The sequence below is a fragment of the Mobula hypostoma genome, chromosome 17 (genome assembly GCF_963921235.1).
Source record: "Mobula hypostoma chromosome 17, sMobHyp1.1, whole genome shotgun sequence".
Classification (NCBI taxonomy): domain Eukaryota; kingdom Metazoa; phylum Chordata; class Chondrichthyes; order Myliobatiformes; family Myliobatidae; genus Mobula; species Mobula hypostoma.
In genome coordinates this window covers 19,739,526-19,755,065 of record NC_086113.1, presented here as the reverse complement: position 1 = coordinate 19,755,065, position 15,540 = coordinate 19,739,526, and the positions used below count along the sequence as shown (strand labels likewise).

At 38.1% G+C, this 15,540-nt stretch overlaps 1 protein-coding gene across 1 annotated transcript in view; it reads left to right on the top strand.

The window, feature by feature from the left end:
• LOC134357879 (progressive ankylosis protein homolog B-like) overlaps positions 1-15,540 on the top strand; it is a 136,514-nt gene that overhangs the window by 82,609 nt on the left and 38,365 nt on the right. Inside the window, exons 5-8 of the mRNA XM_063069621.1 lie at positions 173-343; positions 2,574-2,708; positions 6,705-6,797; positions 9,667-9,753. Coding sequence (XP_062925691.1) covers positions 173-343; positions 2,574-2,708; positions 6,705-6,797; positions 9,667-9,753 — 486 coding nt within the window. The remainder of the gene's footprint in view (positions 1-172; positions 344-2,573; positions 2,709-6,704; positions 6,798-9,666; positions 9,754-15,540) is intronic.

Here is a 15,540-nt window from a genome sequence, read left to right as displayed (position 1 = left end):
AGCATGGCCTGGGTGGTGAGGATCTTAACAATTTCTTAAAATTGTTTTTATGAAAACAATTCTAGATTTTTTTGTTTCATCTTAATGGTCCAGTAACTGAAATCTGTATAATGATTTATTATAAACAAATTATAGACAAGTTTTGGCTAATCAAATTTACCTCTTTTTCCAGATTGTATTTGTATCCATTTTGCTTCACAGTCATTTGGAATGTACAGAGCCCCTTCTGATTCCAATTCTGGCCTTGTACATGGGAGTGATGGTTCGTTTTACCATGGTGGGCCTTGGATACTATAAGAATGTGCATGATATCATTCCTGAAAGAAGTGGACCTGAAATGGGGGTAAATATTAAGGTCACTGAGCTAGCAAAGGGGAAAGATTTTGAACAATTTAAGATCAAAGGAGTTACAGGATAAGTAGCAGTAAGTATTAAAAATGCTAGTATGAGAACATTGGGTCTCTAATTGAACTTAAAGGATGCACACAATTGGAAGTTGACAATTTTTTTCATATTTTAGCACACCCATTTTTCACTTGTTTTACAATATGTGGTGTAACTTCTCTGTTTTGCTCTTTAAGTGCATCTGCATTATCAACTGTTCGTTTTTGTCTGTTACTGGCATCTGGCAGTTAGACATGGCTCAGTTCCCATGGCTTAGAGTCAAGCCAACACACACTACTTGATCTAAGCAGCACAGCTTCAGTCAGCAAGTCTTGGTGAAACACTTGGCCAAGTTCATTTTGGGTTTGTAGCTTCTCAGTTGATGCATTCAGAGTGCTTAGAGACTAGCTCCAACATTATATTAGCTTGCTAAAAGTATGAGAATATCAGTTCACAACAGTTGTTCAAGGCTCATGGCCATTTTAGGACTGAAGGCAAATACTCAGTCTGTTAAATAGCTCAAAAAGTAATACTTTGTATTTATTCAAAGTCTTAAAATCATGCTAAGATGTTGAATGGATCCACAGGGATGAAATCAGGACATTAAGACCAAGAATTATGGGAGGCAAGTCACTTCCCTACTTGCCTTATAAGTGGAATACAAGGCAGAGCTGCCATCATATTATATACTTAGCACCAGACCTAGAATTAATTACAACCCTTTTGTCATCTTCAATCCAACAACTTAATAATGAACAACTTACAAGTCTGAAGGTGATCCAATTATTCTTCTGCTCTCTGATAACTAACAAGTCCTTTATCCGACCTAAATTATTACCGCTTCCCTAGTGATCCCCTCCATAATTTAACAAAATTTCATGTGTCACCTATCAAGTCCTTTTTCAAAAATTCAAGGATGTTATGTTTCTATTTGCCCTTCATCCACATTCTGAGAACTATCAGATTTACCCAATGGGATTTCCCTTTGATAAAAATATGTTGATTCAGCCTCTTTGTATGCACAACTTTTCAAATGTCCTGTAAGTATTTCTTGAATAATGCATTTCAGCACATTACTATAGACATCAGATTGTGGACAATGCATCCCTCTCTTTTGCTCATTTTACTCATTCAAGTAAGAATGATCTATATACAAAGAATTTCAAAATCACTACCATTATTGCCACTATCTCTGTTGCTTTCTCTTTCAGTACCGGGAGATCTATAGCATTTATTTGCTTTTAATTGCACTGATATCTACAGTGCTCTTAAATGCATACAGTAATTGCTTTAAGTTTTTCACTTCCTTTATATCATTGGCTCCTTAATATTCTAATGTTTACTTTGAAGACATACTGTATAGAATAGTTGTTTAACATTGTAGCCATTTCCTTGGCCTCACTATAATTATTGCCATCTCTCAGTGTCTGATCTCTAATTTTTTAATGAGTTGTAGTGGCTCTATTTATTGCTATGTACTTTCAAGAATCTTATTTCCCATTTTGACTGTCTTTTGGTTTCTAAAATCTTTCAGTCTTATTATTTTCAAGGTTATCAGCCATTTTCATCTAACACCATTCTAAATCTCTTTGGTAAATCAGAAATGGAACAAATTCTTTGCAGATGTTTTCTTTATTTCTCATTGAAATTAATATTTGAGAATAATGGAATAGTTACATTTCTTTAAATTTCATACAAGCAGTTGTTTTAATCTTATTTTCTAACTTGGTCATCTTCTCCAAACTGTGTGATCCGGCTGTAAGCTTATAAATTTCTGGAAGTGAGAACATCATTCTCAAACCTCAGCCTTCCTTTTACAATTTCATTGTATTATGGTTGACCTGTCCTAGAGAATTCTTCAGTGTATGATTATCAAGTAACTTGTTTCAGTTTGCAAAACTTTGGAGATAATCTTTACTCTCATTAGTCCATTGCATATTGTTTGGAGAAACATTTTCAAATGTGTTTTATGAAGCGAAATATAGATGTTACAATGCATGCACTAAAAGAAAAATGAAAGGTAGAATTATAATGTGAGAGGGTGTGGAAGGCTCAAAAGGGATAATGAGAAATAATTAATTTAAAAGGATAGTTTTGGGTCCAGAGTAGTAGAAAATGGACATAAAGTCACTTCTGTTTGATGTCCTTGGAGTTCTGCGTTAGATCTGAACTTCCTTTCCTTTCTGTAGGGTGAAGCTACAATAAAGAAGATGCTGGCTTTCTGGTGGCCTTTGGCCTTGATACTAGCCACTCAGCGAATCAGCAGACCCATAGTCAATTTGTTTGTGTCTCGTGATCTGGGAGGAAGTCGAACAGCCACAGAGGTGAGTTTATTTTAGTCCATTAGGACTATAAGATATATGAGCATATTAGGCCTTTTGGCCTATTGAACCTGCTTTGCCCTTTTATTAATGGCTGATCCATTTCCAGACATCCCACCTCTCCCGGAACTTCCGGGAGTCTCCCGCATATTAGTAGTGGCTCCCTGATGCCCGCAAATTATATACAATATCACGGAAATCAATTTTTTTGAGAGCGAGTGAGAGAAAAGCAAGAGAGAGAGCGAGAGAGAAAGCAAGCGAGCAAGAGCGAAGGCGAGAGAGCGAGCGAGAAAGCAAGTGAGAGCAAAACAAGCGAGAGAGGGAGAGAGAGCAAGCGAGAGAGAGAGAGAGAGCGCGCCATGGCAGAGTGTTCCGAAAATTATATAAAACGTACGTTACCCCAGACTACACTAAAGTGTACCCCTGCCTAATAGGGGTCAAAATAATGACAGTGTTGCTCGCTGCACTGTTTGCAACAATGACTTTTCTATTGCCCATGGTGGGTTAAGACTGTAAAAGACATGTTGAGGTGAGTTTAACAGGTGTCATTCATTCATTAGCATAGCTAACGTTATTTAAACTAGCTGGCTAGCTGCTAAGGAGCTACTCTATTGCAGACATCCCACCTCTCCCAGAAGTCTCCCACAAATTGATGGTGCTACCTCCCTAAAATGTGTTTTTGCAGGGTGGGATGTCTGCATTTCCCTCTCAGCCCCAGTCTCGTGCCTTCTCACCATAACCCTTCTTATACACTGTAAGTTCAGAAATCAGATTTACAGGGACAATATCCAAATGAAAGTTTGGATACACTTATACCAAACACCCCCTCATCTTCACCTCTACCATTTCCACCACTGTGGTTCCTTGATTTATGGAAGTGCACCATAGAGCCCTGTATTTCGTGCTGTTGGTCTCCAATGAAATCGCAATCCATTTTACGTTATTGTAATTATGTTACTTTGATTTCTGTTTTTAAAAAGTATTTTATAAATTATTGATTAATAATAATTCAATACATTTAGTAAAGCATTAATAAAAAGAAGCTTTGATTTTCATTTGCAACCAAAATGTTTTATAGGAATGTTCACTTGAATAATGACCACCTTTGCAGAGAAAGCAATGAATAGGTCACTTTATACTTGAGTAAGCAAAGTGAAATTCTTTAATTCTTAATGTGATGTCACTTGTACATGTTGTCATTGTGACATAAATGATGAACAGCTCCTTGATCCATTATTCTCTATACAAAGATTACTCAACCATTCGTGACACATGTATCCCCTGTAAGCAGATTTAACATTGTCATTGTTCTATTCATACATGTGTTTAAAATTTTAAATGACATAGCTATCACTTATAGTAGAAGGTAGCAATTGAATTGTTTTAGTATTTAGAAAGTACACATTTTGCCATTTTGCAATTGTTAATTAAATTTAAATCTGAAAGTTATACCGCACAGAAATGGGTCCTTCAGCAATCTATGTTCATACTGATTATCATCTATCCTAGCCACCCACTAAATACTCATAAGTGGGATTAGATATTTTTCTAATCCCATTTATGAGTTCTGGGTGAATAGCCTTCTATGTCTTGGCAGTTCAAGAGTTTGTCCATATATTTCTTTGATGCAAGAGTCTCTACCTCCAGAACTTTCTCAGACAATGTGTTCCAGATCACCCTTTCCCTCAAATTCCCTCCAAACCTTTTATGACTTACCTTAAATCTATGCCCTCTGGTTTTATCACAAACAAGGGAAATTCTGCAGATGCTGAAAATCCAAGCTCTGCACACAGAAATGCTGAAGGAACTCAGCAGGCCAGGGTATAAGTGACGTTTCGGGCTGAGACCCTTCCAAAGCTCTGTGCCAATTTGCAGCCTCCCTGTGCATGGTCCCAAGTGACAGAAAGCAAACTTCAAAAGAGCTTCATGTTCACAATATATTGGCATCATTCCAATGGTCAAGATGGCAACTGTGTACAGTGCCCCCATAGTCAACGTCTTCTGGATCGACCACGAAACTACTTATTTCATTTCTGTATTCCATCTCAAATGTGTTTCTGGAACTGTTGGAGCCTAAGGGTTAAGGCCTGAAATGTCGACTATACTCTTTTCCATAGATGCTGCCTGGCCTGCTGAGTTCCTCCAGCATTTTGTGTGTGTGTTGCACTCTGGTTTTAGATACCTTATGAGGAAACGTCCCTTACTATCCATGTTTTTATGTGCCTCACAATTTTCTAAACTCCAATCAAGCCCCCGATCATCTCCTCCATTCTAAAGAAAACAAACCCAGTCTATCCAGTCTCCCCTCATAATTGAAATTTTCTGCCCAAGGCAATATCCTGGCAAATCTCTTCAGAAACCTCTTCTGTACAACCATGTCTTCCTTATAATGTGGCAAACAAAACTGTACATAATACTTCAATTGAGACCTACTGTATGTTTTACAAAGTTGTACCGTGACTACTAAGCTCTTCGATTCTTTTGCTCTGGCTAATGAAGGCCAGCATTCAGTATGCTTTCTCCACTATTTTCCTATGCTACCACCTTTGGGGATTCATGAACTGTCACACCAAGGTCCCCTTATTCATCGATATTCAGCAGATCTTATTTATGTTATGTGTCCTACCTTTATTGGGCCTCCCAAAATGCATCACCTTACACCTCTACAGATTAAACTGCATCTACTGTTGCTCAGCCTAATTGAGCAGTTGATCAATATCATTTTATGTTCCAAAAACATTCACTATCAATGCCACAAATTTTCATGTCAAACTTAATATTCGTACCTCCTATGTTTGTACCTAAGTTACAAATTTGTATGACAATTAGTAAGTGTTTCAGTACTCGTCTGTATGGTACAAACACTAGTCTTATCACAAAAGGAATCCTCCAATGCCACTTCCTGTCTCCAAGCTGACTACAGATTTTATTATGCCACTTGGATCCTATGGGTTATATTCTTTTGCACCGCTGGGGCCTACATCAATATGCTTTGTTACTTCAAAAAATTCATTCCAATTAATCAAACAGGAGTACTCACCAACAAAGTGCCCACTATCTCTGATCTTTCACTGATCAACCCCTGTCCTCGCAATGAAGATTAATCCTGTCCCTCTGCACTTTTTCCACTAACTTCCCCACCATTGATATTAGACGCACTGGCCTGTAATGAACTGGATTATTACCATTGCCCTTCTTGAATAGAGCTACCATATATGATGTCCTGGCATGTTACTTGTGGCCAGTGAAGATTTAAGCTCAACTTTTATTTTCCTTTTGTAAATGTACTTTGAGGAAAAATAATTGAATAATCATTTCAAAAAGGATAACATTAAACAAAAGGGAAATCTGCAGGAAATTAGGAAAAATAGATCCTGATTTTGGTATTCGTGATACTTGCCCTCAAACAGCTGATTTACTGTTAATTGGAAACTGTACACATGAAGAGTTTGTACTGATGGCTTTGTGTGGCTACAACTGCACACAAAAAATTGTACTTGCTGTTTTAAGAAGAAGCACACTGTTTAACAAGAGGAATGTCATGATCCTTTATTATTTCCTTTTGAGAGAGACCAAAGCATAGAAAACATTCTTGCAGTTGGCAGGTGGGCAGTGGCAGATTGACATAGTACTGCAAATTGAAATGCAATCATCCTCCACTGAAATAAGAGAATTGCCTTTGGAAAAACTTGCTAAAAGTCTGATGAGATTTTGACCTGCAATTCTTTCAACCCTACTTGATACTGATAATATCAATGCAATTATTAATTGGCAGCTAATGGTTATTATTCCAAAACAAATTCCTTCGTTCCTTTCCACATGCAATCTAGGAACCAGCAAGTCAACAGAAAGTTAGGTAGTGTGGTTAACAGCTAATCTGCAATCATCAATTTAATGTTCATGATCAAACCAAATATTATTCTGTATGAGAAAGTTATACAAATAGATTTCTGTGAACTTATTAACATTTAATTCTGTTTTTTTTTTAAACTCTTTAAGGCCGTTGCAGTTCTGACAGCAACTTACCCCGTTGGTCACATGCCTTATGGCTGGTTGACTGAGCTTCGAGCAGTTTATCCTGCTTTTGACAAGGTAATGCTAAGCACAGCAAATGCACAGACAGTTGAATGATGATGACAAGGAAGAAACCTCATATCACTGTTAGGTTCACCAAAATTTGGTTCTGATATGTGTACACTATAGGCGTTGATGGTTCTTTCAGCGTTAGCACTTTTCAGCCAGTTAATCTTGTATGCATATTCAATCTTAACGTACTTAGTAAAAGAATTCGATTTGTCCATTGACTCCATTTCGTGAGATTTAGAAATAAATTATTATTTATGATAATACTGCAATGTTAAAAAAAATATATATATAACCTATCTTTAAATCTGACATTTCCAGAATTGTCTTATTTTAAGAATTGTGGCTTTGGAAATTCTGTTACTGAACATGAAGCTTTTATGCAGTAGGACTTGATTGAAAATTCTGTTATTGTTATGAACACGCGCAAGTCTTCAGTAATTGCTTATGGTGCACATACACATGGAGCCACAGTGATGTTAGAGAATTAGTCTTGCTCCTTGATTACTCAATGGCCCATCAGATGCTGCTGCAAGCATGACGATGAATGATTTAGCAGGATGGGTTGGTCCTCAAGGATGCTACTGATGTGGATTGTGTATATTTCAAAATTACATGGTGTAGTACCTTAGAGGTTAACACAATGCTTTACAGCACCAGCTGTAAGATTCAAATGCCACCACTGTCTTTAAGGAGTTTGTACCACAGAGTCTCCCCATGACCACATGGGATTCTTCTGGGCACTCTGGTTTCCTCCCACATTCCAAAGACATCTGGTTAGGGTTAGTGAGCTGTGGACGTGCTATGTTGGTGCTGGAAGCGTGGCGACACTGGTGGGATGCCTCCAGCACAATCCTCGCTGATTTGATTTGTTGCAAACAACACATTTCACTGTATGTTTCGATGTACGTGTGACAAATAAATCTAATCTTTATATTTTATTATAAGGCTTGAAGCACTTGAGAAAGTGAATAATGTGATATTTCTTCCTACACTGATACAATGTGCACTAAACTTGCAGTCATCAATTTTAGCTGCCCACTCTCCCCACCTTTATGTTTCCATTTCTGATTAAAGCCTCCAGGCACCCATGGCACAGAGCACATGCTTCTTCCTGCGAACACGCACCATGTCCTGTCCTTTAGCCGTAGCCATTTGAACTGTACACAGTGTAGACACTGCCAGTATTGCTGTGATACTGTGTACAACAATGTAGACTGATGAGTTCAGTTAACGTATGAATGGGTTGGCAGTCTTGGTGCAGTAATTATTTTAACAGTGAACGGACTAGGGATGGTGGGGGGAGGGGAACATTATATGATCATCACACACAGACATTTTCTCAAAAGTTTCAGCTGCTTAGTAGCGTCTCCAATGGACAGGATGGTAAGAAGCCGTAAGATGGTAAGATGGTAAGAGGTTTGTAGACCCAGCCAGCTCGATCACGGGCACAACCCTCCTCACCATCGAGGACACCTTCAAGAAGCAGTGCCACACCATTCAGGGCTGTCACTATCTGGGGCACACCTTCTTTTCATTGTTAACAACAGTGAGGAGGAGCAGGAGCCTAAAGACTCATACGTAATGATTCAGAGACAGCTTCTCCCCCTCCGCCAAGAGGCTCGTGAATGGTCCATGAATGCTACCTCATTATTCCTGTTATTTTGCACTATTTATGTTGTAATTTATAATAATTGTATGTCCTGGCACTGTAATGCTCCTGCAAAACAACAAACTTCACATCAAGGATGTAATGTTGAGGCTTTATAAAGCACTGGTGAGGCCTCATTTGGGGTACTCTGAGCAGTTTTGGGCCTCTTATCTAACAAAGGATGTGCTGACAGTGGGGAGGGCTCAAAGAAGGTTCACAAAAATGATTCTGGGATTGAAAGGCTTGTCATACGAGGTATGTGTTGGCTCTGGGCCTTTACTTACTGGAATTCAGAAGAATGAAGGATGACCTCTTTGAAATCTATCGAATGTGGAGAGGATGTTTCCTGTGATGGAAGAATCTAAGACCAGAGGACACAGCCTCAGAATTGAGGGGTGTCCTTTTAGCATGGCAATGAAGAGGAGCTTCGTTAGCCAGAGAGTAGTGAATCTGTGGAATCCCATTGCCAGAGGCGGCTGTGGAAGCCAAGTCACTGGGTTCACTTAAGGCAGATGTTGATAGATTTTTGATTGGTCAGGGCATGAAGGGATATGGGGAGAAGGCAGGAGATTGGGGCTGAGAGGGATCATAAAACAGCCATGATGAAATGGCAGAGCAAACTCAATGGACCAAATGGCCTAATTCTGCTCCTGAATCTTCTGGTCTTATAAGACATTGATGATAAATCTGATTGTGATTGTAATGTCCCTTAAGGAGAGGGGCAGTAAGGTTTTAGTGCACCTGTACAGGAAAGAATGAATTGCTGACCAATGTACTTTGTGATTAGTTAAAAGCTGGAAACAGTGGAAAGAGGTTTCTACATCTATAAAGATCATTAAATTGTCTTGTATAAGTACCGAAAATTATTTAATAACACTAATGGAATTTTTATCTCAAAATAATAATTGATACTGATTATGATCTGGTTGCATGAAAAAATTTATAACAGTATTCTTATACCAGTTGTTAAAACTGCAATCTTTATTGGAATTGTTGTTTTCAACAATGCATTGTCAATTCATCATTTATTTATGAAAATAATTATAAAAGTGATTAATTCAGCCAGCATTTTGTAACATAAACTTCAGGCATTGTAAAAACTGGCCGCTCAAATCGTTTATCATTACAAACTATTGAATCATTTAGAAGCTAATGGATGGCAGTTTAAAAAATATAATATTTTGTTATTATGATACCAGCAACTATTTTTTAAAAATTTTATTACAGAACAATCCCAGCAATAAACTTGGAAACATCATCAATAAATCACACATCAAGAGATTTACTTTTACCTGCTTGGCTATCTCCGTCACAGTGAGTACAGAGCTTCTGGACCAAAGTTATTTTGATGGTTTATGGTAATTAATTTAATTCTCTTTAATAAATTCCAGTTTTTAAGCAAGAAACAAAAGAATACCAACAAATCTGTCAAGTAATTGGAAAGGCAAATGGAATCTTGGCCTCTGTTGCAAAGGGGATTCAGTATAAAAGTACTTAAGTCCTACTGTAAATGCGTAGAGAGCACTGGTGAAATTACATCTGAAATACTGTGTGCCATTGTGATCTGCTAATTTAAGGAAGATGTTCTTGTTCTGAAGGCTGTTCAAAAGAAGGTTCACTAGATTAATTCTCAAGTTGACAGGGGTTCTGTCAGCAGGAATAATTCAACAAGTTGGAATTGCATACATTCGTGTTTAGAAGGGTGATGGATGATCTCATTAAAACATGCAAGATTCTGAGGGGATTTTAGATATTGAGATACTTCCCGCAGTGAGAAATCCAGAAATACACTAGAGTGCATTTTTTTTTCCATAAGGAAGAAGTCTTCCTGTTTATGGTGGAGATGAGAAGCAATTTCTTCTGAGGCTCTCAAATCTTTAGAATTGGGAATGTAGAAAAGAATAGGGGTTATGGAGCTGAGGCCAAGAGCAGAGCAGTTATTATTTTATTAAATAGGGAAGCAGGTTTAAGGAATCATTTAGCTTACAGCTGCTTATATTACTCATAAACTTAAGTTTATATTGTAAGGCAAACTGTTGGTAAATTAAAGCCATCACTGATGGGCCTGCACCCTTCTCTATGGTGCAAAATTAAGGTAAGCTTCTACACTATTTTCATGTTACTGAACATAAAAATACTTCTATCTGTATCAGATCTTCAACGTAACAAAATATCCCAGCGTCCTCATGAACTCAAATTGATGCTAATTCATTTAAAGAGGTAATAATGTTGGTTTGGTCAAAGTGGTATGCTTAAATGACTATCTTTAAGGAGCAAACTTTTAGTAGAGAGGATTCAGGAGAAAAATCCACAGCATTGTGCCTTGACAGTTAAAAGCTTTGCTGTCAGTAATAGAGCAAATCAGAGATTTTACTTTTGTCCAGAATCAGAGAAGCTATAGAGCACTACAGCACAGAAACAAGCCCTTCAGCCCATCTAGTCCATGCCAGCCTGGTTTTCTACATAATCTCATCTACCTGCAGCAGGACCATAGCCATCCATACCACTCTCGTCTGTGTACCTATCCAAACTTTTAAGTGTTACGGTTGAATCCACATCTGCCACTTCCACTGGCAGTTCATTCCCCGCTTGCATCACCCCTTCAGGTTCCCCCTAAATATTTCACCTTTTACCCTAAACCGGTGACCTGTAGTTCCAGTCTCACCCAACCTGAGGGGGTAAAAACCTACTCAGAGTTATATGACTGAAGCAAATTACACAGGTGGGATGGAGTATTGCTTAACTGGGAGTCTTATACGTTGGTAAGCACTGTGGTAATGGTTGAAAATTACTTGGTCTATACTAGCTTTTGGCCTTCAGAGTTTTGGATGATTTTAAGTTTACGGAGGTGAGACGGAGATAGCCTGCCAAGAGCCTTCTGAATTGGATGTAAAAGTTCCTGCAGCACCGTTTCAGAAAGAGCAAAGGAATTATCACAGACATTTTGTCCAGTAATTATCATTAAATCAGCATCAGCCAAACACCTGCTCATTTTTACATACACATTTGGCTGTCATATCTCCAGCTTTATAATTTGTAAGTCAGAGTATTAATTGGTTTTAAAGCCCTTTGGGAAGCTTTAGGAAGAGGTGAAAGGTGCTTTATAAATGTCAACACATATAAAATGCTAGAGGAACTTAGCAGGCAAGGCAGCATCTATGAAAAAGAAATGCCATGTATCATTATAAATGTCTTATGATTTCCTATCATAAGAGATGGAACCTGAAATGTCACTTGCTCTAGATGCCTGTATCCTCTGTTATTTAAAAAAGGAAACTTGAAAAAGTGGAGGTTGATAGGTTTTTGAATAGTAAGGGTGTCAAAGGTTATGGGGAGAAGGCAGGAGAATGGAGTTGAGAGAGTTAACAACTCAGCCATGATCAAACAGTGGAGCAGACTTGTTGAGACAAATGGCTTAATTGTGCACCTACATCTAATGGTCTTATGAATTGACTGGAGATATCCAGCTCTTATTAAAAATCTTGGATAAAGATAGAAGTAATATAGAACAAGGAATCTTTGAGTCTACAGTTTAAGACATTGAGAGTATGCAAGGCAGGCTTTTCATTATACCTCACTGTATGTGATAATAATAAACCAATTCCAACTGAGCAATAGGAAAGTAGATGTCTGTAGCCTGTTAAGAGCAAAAATCATTTGACTAAGATGACTGAATTCTTAAAGTAACAGAGGTGGCGGATAAGGATGGAGTGATTAATGTGCTTGTAAGTTGTAATCAATAATTGACAATATGTCACATAATAGATGTTAACAATATTAAAATGCATAGGATTGAAGGAATACAGCAGTTTGCCCACAGGTTTAGCTAAGACATAAAAATGCCAAAATAATGGTGAACAATTATTTTTCTGACTAGAGGGAGACTTATAATGGATTTCCTCAGAAGTCAACAGCATGACCACTGCCACTTTTGATATATGTTAATGATCTGGACTTGGAGATGCAAAATATGACTTTTAGGCTTTCAGATGGACAGAACTTAGAAATGTGGTCATTAAATAAGATACGTAGTATTGATCAAAAGACAACATTTACTCAGAAAATGACATTTTTAATTTCAACTACATGTGATTAGTTGATAGCTAGAACTAAAGACAATGTGAACTAAAAGATTCAATCTTTAAAGAGCCCTAAGAGCAGCTGCGATATGTTTGAAGATTACAGGACAAGATGATGAAGAGAATGAGTATTTGTAAATCTATTAACAAATGAGACAACAAAAAGAAATGATGTTATGTTCAAACATCTTGAACAGTAATTAGACAGCTGGAGCATTCTGGAATATTAAGTCAAGGTTTTAGGGAGGATGCTGAAATTTACTGGAAGAAATGGGCTCGCATTTAAGACCATAAGACAAAGGAGCAGAAGTAGGCCATTCGGCCCATCGAGTCTGCTCCTCCATTTTTATTATGAGCTGATCTATTTTCTCCTATTTAGTCCCACTCCCCTGCCTTCTCACCATAACCTTTGATGCCCTGGCTACTCAGATACCTATCAATCTCTGCCTTAAATACACCCAATGACTTGGCCTCCACTGCTGCCCGTGGCAACAAATTCCATAGATTCACCACCCTCTGACTAAAAAAATTTCTTCGCATTTCTGTTCTGAAAGGGCGCCCTTCAATCCTTAAGTCATGCCCTCTCGTACTAGACTCCCCCATCATGGGAAACAACTTTGCCACATCCACTCTGTCCATGCCTTTTAACATTCGAAATGTTTCTATGAGGTCTCCCCTCATTCTTCTAAACTCCCAGGAATACAGTCCAAGAGTGGACAAACGGTCCTCATATGTTAACCCTCTCATTCCCGGAATCATTCTAGTGAATCTTCTCTGTACCCTCTCGAACGTCAGCACATCCTTTCTTAAATAAGGAGACCATTTTTGTGGATTTTGCAGAATCGTTGGGCATTCTCCTCGGAGTAAAGAAGACTGAGTGGAGAATTAGTAGAAATTATGATGTCCTGTTGGAATAAATAACAAAATTCCTTTGTCATTGGAGAAGGGTTTGTAATCAAAGGATGGAAATTTAAGATGATTGGCAAAAGAAGAAAATGAAACAATTTTGTTTAGCAAAATATCCTGGTCTGAAAGGAACCATCTGCAAACGTTGTGGAAACTGATCCAATAGTAATATTTCAAAGTGAACTCAATGAAGAGGCAAAGAACGAGAATAAAACCAATTTGATAAGCTATCAGACAATATTTTCTGTCTGTATTCTACACAGATAACCTACCTTGCCTCAACCGATTATTACCGAAGCCCCATTGAACCAAAACCTTCTTACTCTGTCTCCCTCTACTCCGCCGCCCGCTCTATAAAGCAGTCTCCTTTTAAACTCTTCTCACTGTCCTACCTGGCTGATGTCCACGCACTTGTACAGTCGTGCCCCGATCAAACTGCTGAAGAAATAACTCTTCCTTTTGAACTCTTCTCGCTATTCTACCTGGCTGACGTCCACGCACTTACACAGTTGTGCCCCAATCAAACTGCTGAAGAAATGACCTTTAAAAATCTGAGGAAGGAATTAATACAATGCTGAGAGGGAATTTCTTCTCGTTGTAGAGGCTTGAAGAAGGGGAATGATCAGGATACTTAAGAGTGGGATGAAGAAAAATGTCTGCTCAATTGTGCTTAATGATAACTGCAGCACAGAGAGCTGTGGATGCTCATATACTGGTACTTTCAAGGCTGGAATCAATAGATTTGAACACTAGGGTAATTGAAGGAAATGGATATCAGATGGCAAAGTGAGTAAGATTTGAGAGTAATTGGTGGAGCAGATTTGAGAGACAAGCAACCATAGCATGCTTCTATTCACATAATCGTACAGCTTTATCAATCAGTCGTCACAGTCATGGCAGGCCTGCATCGTAGTATGAAGTGGCCGTTCTCTAAATCAGCTGACAAAGGAGGAGGACATGTTCATATGACGTGATTCGTCTCTGTGCTGTGAGCTGATATGTCTTTTCAACGAGTCATGGGATAAACTAGGCAACCCCTGACTTGCTCATGACTTCCTTTTTCGTTATCCACTCTTTACCCTGTCTACCTCCACTCTATGGCAAAGTCAAGAATGGATGAGGATGCGATTTAATTGAAATCTGCTTAGGGTGCTGGAAAATGTGATGACATTTTGTTTTCTTTTGTTCCAATGAAATTCAGAATTTTGTATGTAGAATAAGGGATAACAGGATGTTGGTAACATATTAGCAAGGATAAAGGATCGAATAGTCAACAGAAAAAGAGTGATTTATTTCCAGATTAGTAGAATGTTAATGGTTTGGTTCCTTATGGATCAATATTGCATCTCAACCATGTTCAATTTATACCAATGATTTAGATTAGGGGTTCTACATGCCATTTTTATGCCATGGACCAATGCCATTAAGCAAGGGGTCTGTGGAGCCAGGGTTGGGAACCCCTGACATAGAAGGTGAAGAAGAAGATAACATATCCAAATTATAAATAGAAAAAGCTAGAAATACTCGCTGGAAATTCCTCAGAAATCAGTGATGAAGAGAGAAACATTTCATTTGAATAGGTTTTCAAGTTTTGAGAGTAGGTAACTGATAAGATGCTGAGAGACTGTTTAATCTACCTGCAGAGGTTTGAACAAAGTAGCAAAGAACCAGGACATTTGGGAGTAAGACAAAGAAAGACTAGTTTTATAATCTTTTCTGAACGACCGCCACTGAGACATTTTTCAGAACTAGTAAACTGTCAGCAAGCTGTATGTATTCATAGATATAAACAAATTTGTCGGCCATACATTATCTGTCAAAATTACCTGTCTGGAGTCTTTGAACACAAGACTTTTATCTGTTGCTTAAAGATTGTAGTGGTTACTTGGAAAAATGAACCGAAACTGCTGAGAGATTGAATGAGGGAATTAGCACCTTGTGACGTGCTTCCAAATAACTGAGTTCCAAGCCAAAGAAGTATGTTTGTGTTTCTTTATTGTGAAACCAGCAAGACCAGCGATTTTATATAGCGATTTTTAAAAAAACTAACAAAACTAGCATAGCAGTAGTGAAATTAACAAGATTAACAATAACAGAATTAGCAAAATAAATGTTC